This window comes from Lissotriton vulgaris, chromosome 10 (assembly GCF_964263255.1).
Source record: "Lissotriton vulgaris chromosome 10, aLisVul1.2, whole genome shotgun sequence".
In the NCBI taxonomy this organism is placed as follows: Eukaryota; Metazoa; Chordata; class Amphibia; order Caudata; family Salamandridae; genus Lissotriton; species Lissotriton vulgaris.
This window is the reverse complement of record NC_141698.1, coordinates 50,680,896-50,699,032: the sequence shown is the minus strand read 5'-3', so window position 1 is coordinate 50,699,032 and position 18,137 is coordinate 50,680,896. Positions and strand designations below refer to the sequence as shown.

Below are 18,137 nucleotides of genomic sequence, written 5' to 3'. Positions count from 1 at the left end.
GGGTGATAAGACTAGGAAAATTAAGGGTCTATTTTGGGATAAGCTCTCAAAAGGCTATGATATTCTGTTAGCTGAAAAAGATTGGCCCCCGGAGTTTGTCAGGGAGTGCCCTCGTGGCGAAGAAGTAATTATGCCTGCCTTCTCGAATCACATACCGATTCACAAAAAATACACATATGCAAGGAAATGGGCAGTAGCCCAGGCACCTGCATTGTATAAAAATCATGTAGGATGGGATGAGGATTCTCCGCCTCACAAAATCCAACTAAAAAGTGAACCAACTGCCCAACGGCAGTATCCCATAAAGCAAGAAGCTAAAAAACAGGTCAGGGAGATCTTAGATCAACTTGAATACCAGGGGGTGATTGAAACATGCACCTCTCAAATGAACAATCCTTTGTTTCCTGTCTCCAAGCCAGACAATTCATATCGTCTAGTTTTGGACTACAGACATCTTAATACATGTTGCAAAACTTTTGCAGTACAAAACTCGCATAGTGCAGCCCTAATGAATAACATAGTTAGGAAAAAATATAAAACAACAGTAGACATTTCTAACGGTTTCTTTTGTCAAAACATTGCACCAGAAAGCAGATATTTGACCGCTTTCTCCGCATTTGGGTCGCAGAAAAAATTCTGTCGACTCCCACAGGGGTTCAAGAACAGCCCAGGACTATTCTCAGCTAGGGTAACAGAGTTACTACAAATCTATGATGATGAAGCATTATCTTACGTAGATGATATTTATCTCACAGACGACGACTTGGATACTCACTTGAAAAGAGTGAACACCATCATACTTGGGTTCGCAGCAGAGGGTTACAAATTCAACTTTAAAAAGTCTCGAATTGCCCATCTGACAGTACTGTTTTTAGGGTACGAATTATCAAGTGAAGGGAAAAGCCTAGCGGACAACTTCTTAGAGAAGTGCGCTGTACTCCAAGCTCCAAAAACGCTGAAGAATTTACAATCCATTCTAGGTTTTCTGAATTTCGGAAGAACTTACATTCTAAATTACGCAGAGAGGGTTAAACCTCTCTACGAACTAATAAAACCTGATTTTAAACAAATCAATTGGACTCAAAAACACACAGAAATTTTGAGATCACTGCAAACAGACATGTTAGCAAAAACAAAATTAGACACACGTGACAACACGATCGATCTTGTAATCCGAGTCATCCCAGGAAGATGCGGATTCACGTACCTAACCTCTAATGAGGGAGAAAAGGTACCAATTTCAATAAAATCTCACTTGTACACACAAGCAGAAAAAACATTCAGTCACACAGAAAGAACTGTGAACGCAGTGCAAATCGCATTAGCAAATGAACGAGAACTAGCACACGGCAAAAGGATTAACATCCTCACAGCGGAATCCGCCTTCGAGGCGCTATTCAGCCCAGTAAACCTGCCTACAGTGTCACTGGATCCGAAATGGATACAGTACATAGATTCTCTAGGAGCGGAAGACGTGAAATACTATTTCGCCCCGCAATACGAAGAACTGAATGATTTAGAGTATGAAGAAGAATATCCTCTGCCAATCGAAATTCTGCCTCTCCCACTGTACGCCTGAATAATCTATACAGATAGCTTTGTACAGCATTTCAACGTAGAGAGAAAATCCTACGATGCAGCATGTGCGATCATTAAGGGTCGTTGGCTGTGCGGTAAATTCAGACCGAAAGTAACAAAAACTGAATCTGTAAGAAACTGTTCGGTTCAGAGAACTGAAATCAGATCTTTAAAGATGGCGCTCGAAAATGCAGAACGCGAATTCCCCACACTTATAGTGTGCGATTCTCATTTTTGCGTCAATTCTTACAACAATAAACTGCAGAGTTGGATCGAAAACGACTACAAAGATGACACAGGTGCCACAATAAAGCATAAATTGCTCTGGAACGAGGTAGCTCTTTTAAGTAAAGAACTACAAAAGACTCACGTGATTCACGCACAGAGTCTTCAACGTGATGGCGTTCACGTTGCAGGGAATTCATTGGCTAAAACAGCCACCGCGGAAGCAACTAACCCAGCTTCCGTAGCCACAAAAAAGCGTACAGATAAATACATAGACGGGGAAACCATGCTGGCAGTAAAAACGACCGTAAAAGGCGACTGTGCAGCACTACCCGTAAACTATCCACTCAATTATGCATACATAATCGATGCAAACTCCGTTCCTTTTGCTCGAATCCCTGGAGTGGGGGATAGAGTAATTCCAAACACGAACAGGAGAATATTTTTAATAGCAGATGCACATATGGGTTTGGGTCTGAGACACCAAACAATTAAGGTTTCTCTGACTGAATTACAATCAGTATACTGGTGGCCGGGAATGAGTGTAGAACACCAAATATATGCAAACAACTGTGAAAACTGCAATAGGGATCGCAGTAGCGAACCTTGCTACCGGCTACCAGTCAGAAAGAGCGTAACGCTGCCTGCACCCCAACCTGCGTCCTATTAATTAGTTAAGACGAAAAGCACTTTTTAAAAAATGAGTCCTCCAGCACTCGGCTGACGCCTAGAACTGTTATAAAAGATTTGCGAGTCTTTATCGGCACATACGCAATTACCACGTTCCATTCTGACCAGGGTCCTGCTTTCAGCTCTCGAGCTTATAAGGAGGCCATGGCCAGCATGGGAATTGGGTTGCGGTATTCTTGTCCGTCGCATCCCGAAGGGAATATTGTGGTAGAAAGGAAAAACCGTGACAAAAAGCAATCTATAACAGCGAAGGTATTAGGTTCAGGCGCTGGGTGGGTCAAACATTTAATAAGTGTCCAGACTAGTCTTAACAACATGCCAAGAAATTCTCTAAAAGGTTTCAGCCCATACGAACTATTGTTCGGAATTAGAATGAACGTTCAGGACCTCGATAGTCAGATGTCAGTGGTACAAGAAGAAACAAAGCAGTTTGATGTAAAGGATCGTTTGGCTGTTTTACAGGAACTGAATGAAACAAGAAAATCATTAAGCAACATAAAGTTAAAGCAACAGCCAAGTACCACTGACGAGGCACCACCCGCAACAGCCCCAGCAAGGCCTGTCTAGATTCCAAAGATTGGGGATCTAGTCAGAGAAAAGATCGCGGTGAAGAAGGAATTTGGGCCTTCTTACAGAAAAGCAGTACCTGTCTTGGCAGTCACCGGAACAAGATCAGTCGTGCTACCGCCCCTTGCTGGTAAAAAGGAGAACAGAATCGTATCCATCGATCTGGTAAAACCACAAGCATGTGGCCTATAATCAACAGTAGGCCCAGTGGACTCCCAAGAAACAACAGAATACCCAAACTTGCAACAATCCAAGAGGTTCAAACTGAAAGACTAATCACATTCGATCAGCCTGCAGTGCACAATGAAGGACTATGCAATAATGCCATGGAACTCGTGCCTCTTGAAACACAGATTGAAACAGTTCGTCAAGAAACAACACCAGTCTACAATGATGTAGCATCAGAAAGTGCTACCGAGAGACAGATTGAAAGAACAATCCCATCAATTGACAGAACTGCCTCTGGTTATTTCATCAACTTCGACAACTTCTCTGAAGATAAAAACGACCCCGAAGTGATGCCAGAAACAAAAAAGTATTCTAAAGAAAATACAACAGGACTCCTTCAACAAATCAAAGAATTATATCTGGATTCACCGTTGATTGAGCATTGGATTATCTCAGGGGTATTCATACTCCTACTATGCCTAATTTTAGTTTTAATTTTAGGGAAGTTCATTACAATTGAATGGACACAGCAAGTCAGAACATCAACCTAGTCCTGAAACCACACAGATCATCCCACGTGAAGAAAAGAGAACTGTCAACAGTAAATGTCACAGCAATTCCAATACCTGGTGGGGTAGTATGGGAGAAAACAGACTATGAGATCTATGGTCCGGTCGAAATCCTGAAGTATCCTCATCAACTAAAGGTTTCCTTAAGTGACTTTGTGACACCAAGTACATTCTCTGATGATTGGGACTTTAACAGTATTAATGACATGATGTCTGATTTAGTAATGTCAGCTAGATTCACAGATCATGATTATTTACAAGGTTCATCTAGTTATGAGCAGTTATTCTGTTACACCCACTATGGGGATCATTACTTGCATAAATCTGCACAGCCTAGAAATGTTTTTATGTATAATCAATGGGAACATTGTTCTACACCACCTAAAAGCAGTTCTAAAGCATTTTTTGAGAAATTCAAATATTTTTCAGGTTTTAACACCAGTGATGCAGAAACGTTTTATTATAAACTGTTAGAGAAAACAGGAATGAAAACAATGCTGACAAATTCTAAATTGATATATTCAGAAGCATTTTATGACAAAATGATGACATTTGGTTTTGATTATTGGAAAAATAATATTGAAACGAAAACAATTTGGGGTACAAAAGATTGGCAGGTGCAAGGCATAGAAGCACTATTTAGAACCTGCATGATACCTGAACAAATGTTGTTTTTAAATGACACAATACACCAAACATCTTGTCTTGGCCTAGCTAAGATCAAAGACCTTAAAACACCGTCTATACCAAAGCCAATACCTGAAAATGTAACCGCAGATATTGAGTTAGGCGTGTCACAAATTTTACATTTCAACAGAACACATCCTGATTGGAAAAAGTGGTTAATCTGGCCTACAGACACAAATAGCTGTCAAGATAGGTTCCTGAATAAAACACAGGGGTTAAAATTGACCAGATTAGACCCTAGATACTCCCAGAGACAACATCCAGGGATTATAACAACATACAGTGTAGGGAAACTCTGCCTAGAATGGCTAGCTACATCCACACTGGCTGAAATTAAGCAACACTTGTCTTTAATAAAAGATGGTGCTGATTTGCGCGATTTCATTCTTGGACCACGCAAACAGCGTCAAAAGCGTTTCATAGCGACCAGCATCTATGCTGCTTACAACGAGGCTTGGAAAGTAAAGCAAATTGAAACTGCTGAAAAAATACGAGAAATTGATCGTATTAATTTGGAGAAATCTGTTTCTGTGGTAGACAATGGGTTAATGACTGTCTTCCAGAATATATTCTTTGGACAATATTGTATCCTCTGCCTTTGATGTGATAGACAGAGATTTGCTAATGTTACAACATGGCCAGTCTCAACTACGCTCTATTATAGAACTAGGCTGGACGCTGCAAAACCTTCGTTCAGGCTATGTGCCTTGGCGTTTAATCAACACAACGTCATTATTTTCCAGTTTTAACCTTACTGATAAACAGATCAGTTTGGCACAGAAAGGAGCAGACTATACAATCCTGAGCATCGAAAGACTCGAGAGATTACCATTGACAATGTCAGAGAGTCCTGTCATTGAATGGATAATACACGGGATTATCACAATTCCGATAACAACTTTCCGAGTTAAAAAGTGCCTTGAATACATACCTGCTGGCCAGTATGAACAATTGGGTAAAGGATATGTAAAATCCATATGGAAATTACCATATACTCATTCTTGCCATAGTGATAGCGACAAAAATGTATTTCTTAGTGGTGAGAACTGTAAACATTCACTAAGCGGTATACTTTTGTGTCAGGGTATTAATTTACACGGAGCATGTGATGGAAATTCAAACAACCTTTCATGCCACCAGCTAGTCACACCTGCAACTCAGATAGAGCCCTTCTTTATGCAACTTTCGAACGGGAGTTACATTCTAAGAACGGATCACAGGTGCTGTGGCCTCGCGCCAGGGACAAGTTATCTAGTACAAGTAACATCCACGGTCAAATGCTGTATGCAAGCATTGTTTCCGAGCGGGCCTCCAGACATAGTGACTCCCCTCTGGCCTCGTCTGAATCTCTATTCTATACGAATTGATACATTAAGCAAAGTTAAATCTGTACTTTTACAGACAACAGTGCCTATAACGTCATCTAAAGAGACGTATGATCTTCTAGTTGCAAGGACAGCTACTGAAATTCATGACCTTTTATCAACAAATTGCCCCGTGCATTTCGTAGAAATGTGCAGCCAACTCCTTAACATGTCTAGTGCAACAAGCATCCCAGGCATATTTAAGACAGTCTTTACGGGACTGCTAACACCCTTCCAGGCAATTTTGGGAATCTTTCCTAATTTTGTGCACTCCATCTTTGGCGGCATTCCACTATTTTTGGGACTCGTTGCAGGGATTCTATTTTTGACCATCCTGCTACGTTATGGCAAGCCTCGGCTCAGACATAGCTCCCATGGGAATGGAAGAGACAATCCTAGCAATGCGCTACAGGGACAGGATAACTAACGTCCTCGGATTGGCCAGGCTGAGAGATCTAAACATGACCTGGTTCCTTTCATTCAGACCGATATGGCAAAATTGCATTTTACCTGTGCTACGGTGTATGCTTTGCGGAGATGAATGCGTTTTGGACATCTGTCTTTCACTTCCATCAGCAGTACCAATGGACGTCGATACTTTGCTCAGTCCAATAACGGCTCACGCATTGTGTTGTCCCCAGTGGCTACCAATCCTGATGACGGCATTCGTGGAGACTCCTGTACTACAGCCAAGTGGTAACAGTGGAGCGAGTGACAAAAGCAACATCACCCAGGTACAACGTTCTGTGAGCATTGCTGGTCCTGCCTTCGATGACAGCAATCATTCTCACACCTGCCAAGTTACAGCGCTATCTAATTTGGTTGAACTATCACCTGATTTTGTAGACCAATTCTTTGCGAGCCTGTCTGATACGATGTTCTCACCCATAGAGAAACAATAACTTTTGAGAAGCCTTTCCGACACACAGCGTTCCCATGAACTCTGAATTCGGCCTTCAGTTTTGATCAACAAAAACTGCCAGGAGCTTTGGAAATCTATTTTCTTTGAATTGGACAATTTTTCTAACATTGACCCATTTTTTGGCACGAACAATTCTTTGCTTAACGTAAAAACTATTCTTAGAGAACAGAAGCTTCACACTTCTATTTCTAATCACATCTAGAGACATAACAACATAACACCAGCCTCTAGCACACATGTTATTACAATGCATTTTTATGTGATGATTTATCTCGCTTTTCTTCTGTCAGAGATACTTCATGTGTAATTCTATATGCATAATCGTTCATTGATTTCATATGCAATAATTTTTTGAATGATTACTATGCTTTTAAAAAAACGTACAGTACCTAAATTCTATGTATTACAAGTACGCCTATTTCGAATGCATTTATGTATTTTGGGGTGGGCAATGTTACACATGCATCTAATTGCTTAGTTTTAGTAATTTTGATGGACATTACCCGTGGAGTGGGTGTTGCGTGCTTATCTAGGTTCCTGATCGATACTGTGACCTTATGCCCCTATTCGGCTATAAACCCATTTATTCCCTATATTGGCATAACCGTTCAAGTGCGATTTTCTGAAAAGTCATCTCTGGCCTCACACGAACAGAGCCACATTCCAGCATGACTCTCTGCTACTTCCTTTGCGACCAATTAGTGCAATGACAGAGCAGCAGTCACTATCTGATATTCCTAGATAACACTCCGAGTTCTTCAACAAGATAAAAACTTAGCAAACCTGGAAATCCCCGCTTGCTATGTTTTGATTAGTAATGGAACTCTAATGAGCAACTGATAACTGTCACTTCCTAGTGACATCTTTAATTGACGTCTTATGTCCAGCAAACTTGCGTCAAACCCGGCACCTGTCAGGTATAAATATTACCAACGTTGCCTTAAGCAATGTGAGCTGTGAGCAATGAGCGAGAGCTACTGTTGCTGATGCTGGCTGCCTGCATGACCCTGTGTTGGTAAAAACTAGCACTCTGTCGCTGCAGCCTGCTATCCTGTGGTGGTGAAGCTGCTGATTACCATTATCGCCGCTACAGCGCGACCTATGGTGCAGTACGCTTGAGGAGCCGAGCAGCCGTCCTCTGCGAAGACATCCAGCCCAGCTGCCCGCAGACGCTGTCTCCCGCCTCCTTCCTCGACGCGCTGAAGAGAAGCCGCTGCATTTCTCGTGCAGAGAAATCCAGTCCCGGCGCTTCCGGTTTACCCTCGCGGGTGACTGGGATATCGAGAGAGACCCCTGAAGGAGATACCAATCCTCCATCATTCTATTCAGAGGTATGGTGTTGACTAAACCCTTAGACGAGAATTCTTGAAACAAACCTTGGCAAAACCAACTTAACTTAAGCTACTTACTTACTCCCCTTTTCACGTGTTAGGCTTAGGTCAGGCACACTGGGGTAGGCTTAGTTAGAAGCACCAGTTGAGTATGTTAGCCTAATGTATATATGACTGTATATATGTTTTATTACTTTTAAACCATTGTATGGCTAAGAAACCATACCAATGCTTTTACAGTTCTATTTCGCAATACTTATCTTACTGTACGTACTTTTTATAATAACAGTTATTGCAATTGTTATAATACATTTCTCTTGTACGAGAAGAAAGACTGTTCAATAAATGTTAACCCTTTGTTGATACACGCCCGTCTCTCTATTCTCTACATACCGTGAAAGTAAACTGCACTAGACTGACTGAGTGAAATCTATGTCTATTGTTTCACACGACCCTAGAGATCGACTCTTGATCTGAGGAGCAAAGTTGTCATGTTGCACGGTTGTTGGAAAACTGAATCCCTTCTTGTCTGTGCCAGGGAAGCTGATCACTTCCTATGCAGAGAAGAAAGTTTCCAGTGACCTCTGAGCTAGTTGGTAACACAACCCAATTAAGTTTAGCATAGTCAGTGGAGGCCTGGAATATCCGCAGTTCCACGTCGATACTACTGTTTATGTTATTCCAATGCGCAGGTCCTAGTGGGAAACTAGGAACTACACTACACTATATTATTGCAAATGCTTATTTATAGTCTGGCCATGGTCCAGTTTGGGTTAGCCCTCTTCATCCATTGATCTGTTCAACTGTCAGTTACATGTTGCTTCCGCCCACCATGGCATGCACCTTTATGCCAATGCACCAGCCTACTTCAGCTACTGGCTCTCCACCCATCAATTCAGTCAGTACAACTTCTTCTCCAACTCATTTTGATCTGAATTTAACCCCATACCATCTTCCCACGACAAAGTGACCAGACAGCGCGACTGCAACCACAGCTTCCACATTACTGAAAAACAGTCCACTGAATCAGATGCACTACTTTGTTAACTGTAGTACCTACTTGTACCAATAGTGGTTACTTGTTTAAATGTTGGGCCCAATAATTAAGTGCATCCTCCCCACACATTATAACAGATGTTGGACGGCTACAAAAAAGAGATGATGTCATTAAAGGGGGACACAACATCTGTTAATTGGTAATGAAACCATAACATGTTTCACCCTTCAGCAGTCGAGCGTCAATGCTCCACTACCATCCCCATTATCCTTTCTATACAGCGAAGTATTTATTTGCATGCCACAAGCTGCCAATGCTGCTTGCAAGAGGTTGTAGTACTACCTATCTATGCACAGCAAAAAGGCTGAGTTTATGATGAGCCTTAGGGTACCAAATTAACCAGAATGTACTTTTTTGGGCAAAGCTATGGGTGGTTAATGACATCAACAGGAAAAATAAATGTAGGGCAGCAATCTCGGCCTGCCAGCTTTACCGGCTTCGGGATGTACCGTCCATTCTCTCTCAGCACCCGGCTTCGGATTAAGATTTGACTGAAATATAAAAAAAAAAAAAAGAAGAGTTAAGCACTAGAAAGAGCACATACGTTCTTACTGTTCTGGCTGTGCAGTGTGTGGTCGTCATATAAAAAGTTATGCTATCAGAGCCACGCAATTTCACTCACACCTTACATCATCCTCAGCAGAATAGAGCTACCTGAACCATGTTCAATCACAAGCTTCATGGACCATGCGACGGTCACCTTGTCAATCACCACTGCATGTCAATCTCAGCAGCAGCCTACTTTAAAACATCGTATCGTATCGTATCGTAAGGGGTGCTTGTAAAGCGCACTGACACCATGGGTTTCCTGGCGCTGGTTGGAGATAGAGGGGACAGAGAGATTAGCCAGATTGGGGAAAAAGCCAAGTTTTTAAAGATTTACGAAAAAGGGTCAGAGAGTTGGAAATTTTAAGGGAGAGAGGGAAAGAGTTCCAGAGCTTGGGGGCCAGGTATGCAAATCTCCGGCCTCCAGATCTGCAGAGCTTATAAGAGGGAACAGTCAAGAAGTGAAGATGGGAAGATCTCAAATTGCGGGACGGGCAGTAGGGTCGGATGAGAGATTTTACAAAGGTGGGACAGGAGCCAGCCAAAGATTTGAAAATAAGGCAGCCGTTCTTGAAGGCTGCCCTAGAAGCAACAGGAAGCCAGTGGAGTTTGACGAGAAGGGGCCTGGCAGATTGCCACTTCGGGATCCCTAAGGCCAATCTCGCCGCCTGATTTTGGACCACCTGTAGTCAGCCCATCGATGTTTTAGGCAGACCATGGTAGATCGAGTTGGAAAAATCTAGGCGGGAGAGGACGAGGGCCATGATGACCTGCAGGAGGGCATCAGGTGTCAGAAGATATGCCACTTTCCTGATCCTGCGCAGTTGGTAGATGCAGGACGAGACCACGGTCCCCACCTGCGGCCCTAGGGATAGAGCGGAGTCAATAGTGACCCCTAGGCTCTTCACCGAAGCCACAGGGGTGGGAGAAGGGCCCAATTCCACTGGCCAGAATTGAGGCCCCCAGAAAGTGGAGCTCCTACCAGGGAGGAGGAGCTCCGTCTTACCGGGGTTCAACTTTAGCTGGTTATGGCCCATCCACTGGAGAATATGGGACATAGCTGACTGAAAGTTAGAAATAGCAGAGGGGGAGTTAAGAGAAAAGATGAGCTGCAGGTCGTCCGCGTAATTAAACACGGTAACGTCCCACAGCCTTAGGGAAAAAAGAAGGGGGCGAAGATAAAGATTGAAAAGGAGAGGGGACAGAGAAGAACCCTGGGGGACCCCACAGAGCGAATGCTCTCTAGGAGCCCTAAAAGCACCCAGGCTTAGGGTCTGAGACCTGCCCGTCAGGAAGGATCTGACCCAGGCCAGGGCCAGGCCCAGGATACCAGCCTGCTCGACACGGTGGAGAAGGATGTTATGATCCACCGTGTCGAAGGCGGCTGACAGATCTAACAATACCAGGGCCTGGGGGGTACCCCTGTCAACAAAGTCCCTCAGGGCATCCAGCACGGCCAAGATCACTGTCTCCGTAGAGTACATAACCACTATCCATACAGTAGTATGGAACAAAGGCTACAATTATCACCAAAGAGAAAAACAGTGCATTCCAAGTAGAGTAGAATAAAGTTTAGAAGGCTGTAGCGCATGCCATACTTGTATTCCTAGAGGAAAACGTTGTCAACCCATTTTTTTCAAAAAATATAAAGCAGCTGCCTTAGTCCCATCTGCCCTTACCTCAAGTTACCATGCTCTGAAAATACTGCTGCAGCATGCAAGGCAAAACAAGTGTAATTCCAAAGATAATGAACACATTTATCAAACGAAAACAAGTCGAGATCAGGGATATGTGACTTACCAGACTGTCAGAAGTCTGGAATACCAATTATACTTTGTAATTACAGCATAGTTCTTGGCTAAAATACATTTAGTTCACTCTCTCAAAAAAAAAAAACATCTGCAAGCAAAGGGAATTTAAGTTCATAAAATAGTATACCTTCCGACAGCCCTCCCAGTAAAAGCAGTGGCAATGCAAACAGGTCAGGCTTTCAAATCAGAGAAGCTCCTCAGTCAATAGTGTGTTTAAGTACTCAATAGGTCATCAGGCATGCACTGTAACACTTCCTTGCAACCACACATCCACTCCATCCCTAATTGACGCATTCTTGCCTTCCCAGTAAAACCTGTGCACACCAATTCAACAAGCACAAGCAGGAGAAATTAAAAGGACATTATTAGGAAAAAATACTGCCACAAATGTGGCTGCAATAAAATGAACATTACACTTCGTAGCAGAAGGACAACTTAGTATGATATTGTGTATCATTGCTTCAATTTCCAACATTGTCACTAGGTTTAGCAGCAAAGGGGTGGTCAACCTGGAGTGGTAAAATAATTATAAACGATGCACAATATCATTGCAAGTTAGCTGCCCAGCAAACATCGCACACAGCAGTCACCTTGGAATGGTACTTAGCATTGTTTTTGTGTGTCGTAGACAGGCCATACAATATATACATATTAAAATATACTTACTTCAAAGATTTTGTAACATACTACAATAATTAAAACACAATATACACAATAAAACATTCTGCTGACCCTTCTAGAACCTCTGAACACAACCAAATGGTGATAATTGTGCATAAGGGGGCAGCAAGAAGTGAAGTGAAGTAGAGTGTTATGGCCATGAATCCACATTTGGGGACAATGCTACTTTATGGGCAAAAAAAGCCACCTGTGGTTCGATACAAGGGCTGTTTGGAGAAGTCAGTGGCTAGATGCCATGCACAGAGAACATTTTCACATTCAGACTGTAGATATAAATATTAACTGGACATGTGCTGCAGATTATAGACAAATGCTTGTCAAATTTAAATATATAGCAAACAGAGACAAGGCAGGGACAATGCGTACCCTATTTGTGGGCTAGATTTTTATTATACATTGAGCAAAAATGTACTCTATTTAATAAAACAAAACGGTTTTGTTCAGCAAAAATGCTAAACTTACATATTTGAAGTTGCACTCGAATGTGTAAATAAAGAAAAAGGCAAGTGTGAAATATGATATTAGCCAATGGTCACACAATTTGAGATCAGTTTACGGATCAAGTACATTATTGTTAGGTCAGGTAGATTATTTAAGTTACTTGACCTGCAGATCTAGTAACATTTTTATAATTTTTCGAGCCCTGCATGGATGCCTCAGTTCTAGCCTCAATCCACGGAGCCATCTCCACAGCCCATTAAGGACCAACAAAAGGTTATCCACTTACTATCATATAATTATGTACATTATAGGACCATCTAGGTCCGACACTACCTGTGGGTGAGATGGATCTATGCTAAAGTTCCGGAAGCCACAGTGCTCTCGAAGGCCTCAAAAAAGTCCAAACATTTGGTGCATGCAGAAGCGTTTGACAGGCTGCATGCCTCACTCACTCATTTATAATTCCAAGGAGTTGCACCCAGATAAAATTAGTTCATGGGGGCAGTTCTTGATTGTTGAGGAAAATGCTCAGCTTGAGCTCCAAGCTAACGTTCACTCAGATGAGAAAGAGATTCTCATATAGGGTTCAGATTGTTTGGGGTTCAATCAAGAATTCAGCAGTTACTGGCAGTGCCCTCCAGCAACAAGACAGAATAAGAAGTCCTTTCCTTAGAAAAGGTGTCAGGTGACATGGGCGAGTATTCTGGTGATGCAACCAAGCATGTCCTTTAGAGAGGTTTTCTCCTGAAGTCTTAGTTCAGCCCAGATCCGTGAATTGGTCGCACTCCCCAAATGTAAACCTGTAAGGACAATCTCTGCTCTAAAAGACCCCAGAGAGGAGGTTCAATACAGATAATTAGAAAAATGTCTGAGACCACTTTCGTCTGGAGAGGTAGCTGTAAGTCTGATGGTTGACCCAAAATGTCCACAGTTATGGGAACGTTTGCAGAGGTTCTGGCGGAATGGGCTCAGAGCGCCATCTCCCTGCTTGGCAATACAAATTGTTCTGTTTCCTTAGAACGGCGCCCATCAAGGCTTAAGTGACTTTATCCTAAACTTGGTGACCTAGAGTACTCCCAAGGAGATCCCGGTGCGGAGGGAATCCTGTTTGGAGAGCTCTTTTTGAAAGAGCTGGTAAAGTTTGTAAATAGGTTTACAGCATTGAACGAAGTGCAGCTTTCAACAAATAAGGTCTTCAAACAAGGCCTTTTGAGAGGGCTTGCAGCAGTAGGGGAGGTTCAACTGGCCATTCCCTACATCAGTGTCTTCACATTAATGCAAACGCCAGAAGAAGGAATGATGAATGAATGAATGAATCTTTATTGTGTGGTTACTTAAAACCATTACATTCGACCAGGTATAAAATTACGAAAGTTAAAAAAAAAAAAAAAAAAAAAAAGCCACAAAATTTCTGTAAGCGGGCATTTGTTAAAAAAGTTCCCAAAGTTCATAAGGACGAAAAACCACAACATTTTTGATGACAAGCGTTTATAAGAAGTTCCCAAAGTTCATACGGGCACACACGGTCAAATGCCTTTAAGGGCCACCGGGGGTCCTATGGCAAGGTCTCTATTCCTGCGTGGTCTTTGCGGCTATCAACTCCAGCCGGGCCTGATGTATAAATTTTCCGAATGAGGCCATCTGTTTTACTACGCTCAGGGTATATAGGTAATGAATTGCTTCCTTGGCTGTGCGTGTCCCAGCGTCCCTAAGAATGGGCCTAAGGTAGAGGGTGCGGGGAGCGCGTAGAGCGGGGCAGCAAAACAGTAAGTGGGCCAGTGACTCTCGTTTGTAATTGCAGAGTCTGCAATGCCGAACTCCTATGCCTGCATTTTCCGGGTGGTATAGTTCATTGAGCGGCAAGGGATGCAATCTGTAGGCGAGGATTTTGTGGAGGGCTGGGAGGCCCACAGCCTGCGTGAGGTGGTTTCGGGGGTTGTGCACGGAGTGTGGCAAGCGTAAAGACTCATGGAAGGCTCTTTTCCTGAGGGACTCCAAGTCCAGTTCCGGGGAACATGCGCGCACTTGCCTCTTTATCACGTGTTTGATGGTCGTGTAGTTGACAAGATCTGGGTTCCACGACTCGATCGCCAGGTTCAGAGTCAAGTCAAGTCAAGTCATAAAATTTATATAGCGCACTACATACCCAGAGGGTTTCAAGGCGCTTAGGGAGGGGAGGAGGATTATTTGTCAAATATCCACGTTTTAAGTTGCTTTCTGAACGCTAGGTGATTCTGGGTGAGGCGAAGGTAAGCGGGGAGTGAGTTCCATGTTTTGGCAGCCAGGTATGAGAAGGATCTGCCTCCCATGGTGGTTTTGTTGATGCGAGGGACAGTGGCGAATGCTTGGCTGGAAGAGCGAAGTTGGCGGGAGGGGGTGTAAAAGGACAGTCGAGAGTTGAGGCAATCTGGTCCGATGTCGTAGAGTGATTTGTGTGCGTGGGTAAGCAGTCGGAAAGTAATCCTCTTATTGACGGGTAGCCAGTGGAGGTCTTTAAGGTGGCCAGAGATGTGTTCGTTGCGTGGGATGTCTAATATGAGCCTGGCTGAGGCGTTTTGGATTCGTTGTAGTTTCTTCTGGAGTTTAGCGGTGGTACCTGCGTAGAGGGTGTTTCCGTAGTCCAGTCGGCTCGTGACTAGAGCGTGGGTGACTGTTTTCCTTGTTTCGGTGGGGATCCAGCGAAATGTTTTTCTGAGCATGCGAAGGATGTTGAAGCAGGAAGAGGATACAGCGCTGACTTGTCTGTTCATTGAGAGTGAAGAATCTAGGATGACGCCAAGGTTCCGTGCGTGGTCTGTCGGGATGGGTGCGTTTCCGAGGGCTTCCGGCCACCAGGAGTCGTCCCATGCAGAGGGGGATGTACCTAAGATGAGGACTTCTGTTTTGTCTGAGTTCAGTTTCAGACGGCTTTGTTTCATCCATTCGGCGACTTCTTTCATTCCTTCGTGTAGGTTAGTTTTGGCAGTGCTGGGGTCCTTGGTGAGAGAAAGGATCAGTTGAGTGTCATCCGCGTAAGAGATGATGTTGAGGTTGTGTTGGCGGGCGATGGTCGCGAGGGGGCTCATGTATACGTTGAAGAGGGTGGGGCTGAGTGAGGATCCTTGTGGTACGCCGCAGATGATTTCAGAGGCCTCGGACTTGAATGGTGGGAGGCGGACTCTCTGGGTTCTTCCGGAGAGGAACGAGGTGATCCATTCCAGTGCCTTTCCTTGGATTCCGATGTTTCTGAGGCGCTGTAAAAGGGTGCTGTGGCAGACTGTGTCGAAGGCTGCAGAGAGGTCGAGGAGGATGAGGGCGACTGTGTCTCCATTGTCCAGTAGAGTTCGAATGTCGTCTGTTGCTGCGATGAGGGCGGTCTCAGTGCTGTGTTTGGCACGGAAGCCAGATTGTGAGGAGTCGAGGGAATTGTTGGCTTCGAGGAAGGCGGCAAGCTGGTTGTTGACAGCTTTCTCGATGACTTTGGCCGGGAATGGAAGAAGCGAGATGGGGCGGTAGTTTTTGAGTTCGGTGGGATGACCAGAGAAGATTTGGCAATTTCATCCTTTCCCTGGGAAGAAGCAACAAAGGCAGTTTCCCTAGAAAGAACTATAGAGTAGCCAAACAATGGAGGCTTTGCTAAAGGAAGTAGAGATTGGGAATTCTTCCACAATTGCAAAGGGGCTGAGGGGGGTCATGTGAATTTCTTTCTATACAAAGCTGGCTAAATTTGATGAGATGCATGGGTCTTGCAGACAGCACAAGGTTTTCGGATGGAGTTTTTTTTGTTTCTTGTCAGTAATCTTGTCTGCCGAGACCGATCGCGCTTGCTGCCCCTCAAATAGTTGTCCTCTCCCAACTTCTGGAACAGACAATCCAAGAGACTATACTGCATCCAACTAGTTTGCTCAGCAATATTCTTGATGTAGACAAAAAAAACAAGGTTTTCGGATGGAGTTTTTTTTGTTTCTTGTCAGTAATCTTGTCTGCCGAGACCGATCGCGCTTGCTGCCCCTCAAATAGTTGTCCTCTCCCAACTTCTGGAACAGACAATCCAAGAGACTATACTGCATCCAACTAGTTTGCTCAGCAATATTCTTGATGTAGACAAAAAAAACAGGAGGCCATAAGGTGGTCATACACTCAACAGAGTTCAATTCTTAGTTGAAATAGCGACATTTCAAGATGGATGCAATTCACCTCCTAAGGAATGACTTGTGGCAAATGAATGGCTAATGTGTCTCAAATTTAAAGATGCTTATTTGACCATACCTATTTTCAAGCAGTTTCAATGGCAAAATTGAACGTACCAATTCACAGCTCTCCTGTTCAGTCTCTCCTTCGCCCCTTGGAGCTTTACAAAGCTAACAAAGTCAGCAGCAAAGTATTTGAGGAACCAAGGCATTTGACTGATTGTCTATTTAAGATTATATTCTCATGAAGTCACGCAATTGGTTTCCTCTCTCAGCATGTGAATGTAACTATCAACCTTCTACGGGATCCTGGTTTCCATATCACTGTCCAGATCTCAGTTGTGCCTGGCCCAGTTGTTGACTTTTTTTGGCTTCCAGATGAAGTAATTGAGGCCTCTGACTCCACAATACAAAGATTTATAATATAAAGAAGAAATTAAGGAAAATAATGTCAAGAGGCCTGCCTCTCTTAGTTGTGACAAATAGAGAGAATTGTTGACCTCCTCTCGGCTTCGATGTGGGCTTATTTTTTTCCAGGCCCTCTCCACCAGAGAACCTTCAGTGAATGGCAATAGCTCACCTCTGCAAGGGTCTCTCATACGGTGACAGTTCCCCTGTCGAAGACACCAAACAAGAGATGCATTGGTGGCTCACTCATGGAAGAATGGACAGGCAATATTTGGTTCTCTCCTGAACCTGGTGATAGACTCAATTAACAGCAGGAAAGGCTGGGGTGCCAGGTGTGGGGATAAGTGGTCTTCATAGGAAATGTACATAAACTGCCTAGAGCCGCTTGCAGGGTCTTTAGCAGTGAACTCTCTAATGAAAGATGGGTTGAAATGCTGCCCCCTCTTAAAAATGGATAACACTGATGAAGTAAAGAAAAAGATTTTTTTGGGTGGTGAGAGGGCGGGCGAGTTGGGGGGGGGGCATGAAGTCAAACATGTTAACTGATCTGTCAAAAAATGTTTGCATTTTTTGCCTTCACGGCAGCAGTCGGAATGGATCATCAACCAGAGACTGCCAACTAAATTGTGGACTGGAATTCCAGGTTTCTTTTGGACAGCAGTGATCTAGATTTTTCTAATTCTACTGGAGCTCTCATGCGACTGCCCAGTTCGTTTGCCATGATGTTGATATCCACTGACTGATTCCCTAGGTAAACTCAATTCTTTAGTGCTGAAGGTTCGGCTGAAGTTGGTAGCTTGGAGAATTTCCAGAATAGATGTTAAGTGTCAGGCCTTTCAACCCTCAATGCAGTGGTACAATGCAATGCCTATTTGAGTATGGTCTCACCTTACTCCAGAAAATGAGAATTTCTGAAAGACTGT

At 43.6% G+C, this 18,137-nt stretch overlaps 1 protein-coding gene across 1 annotated transcript in view; it reads right to left on the bottom strand.

The window, feature by feature from the left end:
• The window catches only part of LOC147684592 (ER membrane protein complex subunit 3-like), a 45,220-nt gene that overhangs the window by 25,784 nt on the left and 1,299 nt on the right, over nt 1-18,137 (bottom strand). Inside the window, exon 2 of the mRNA XM_086940432.1 lies at nt 9,592-9,649. Coding sequence (XP_086796558.1) covers nt 9,592-9,649 — 58 coding nt within the window. The remainder of the gene's footprint in view (nt 1-9,591; nt 9,650-18,137) is intronic.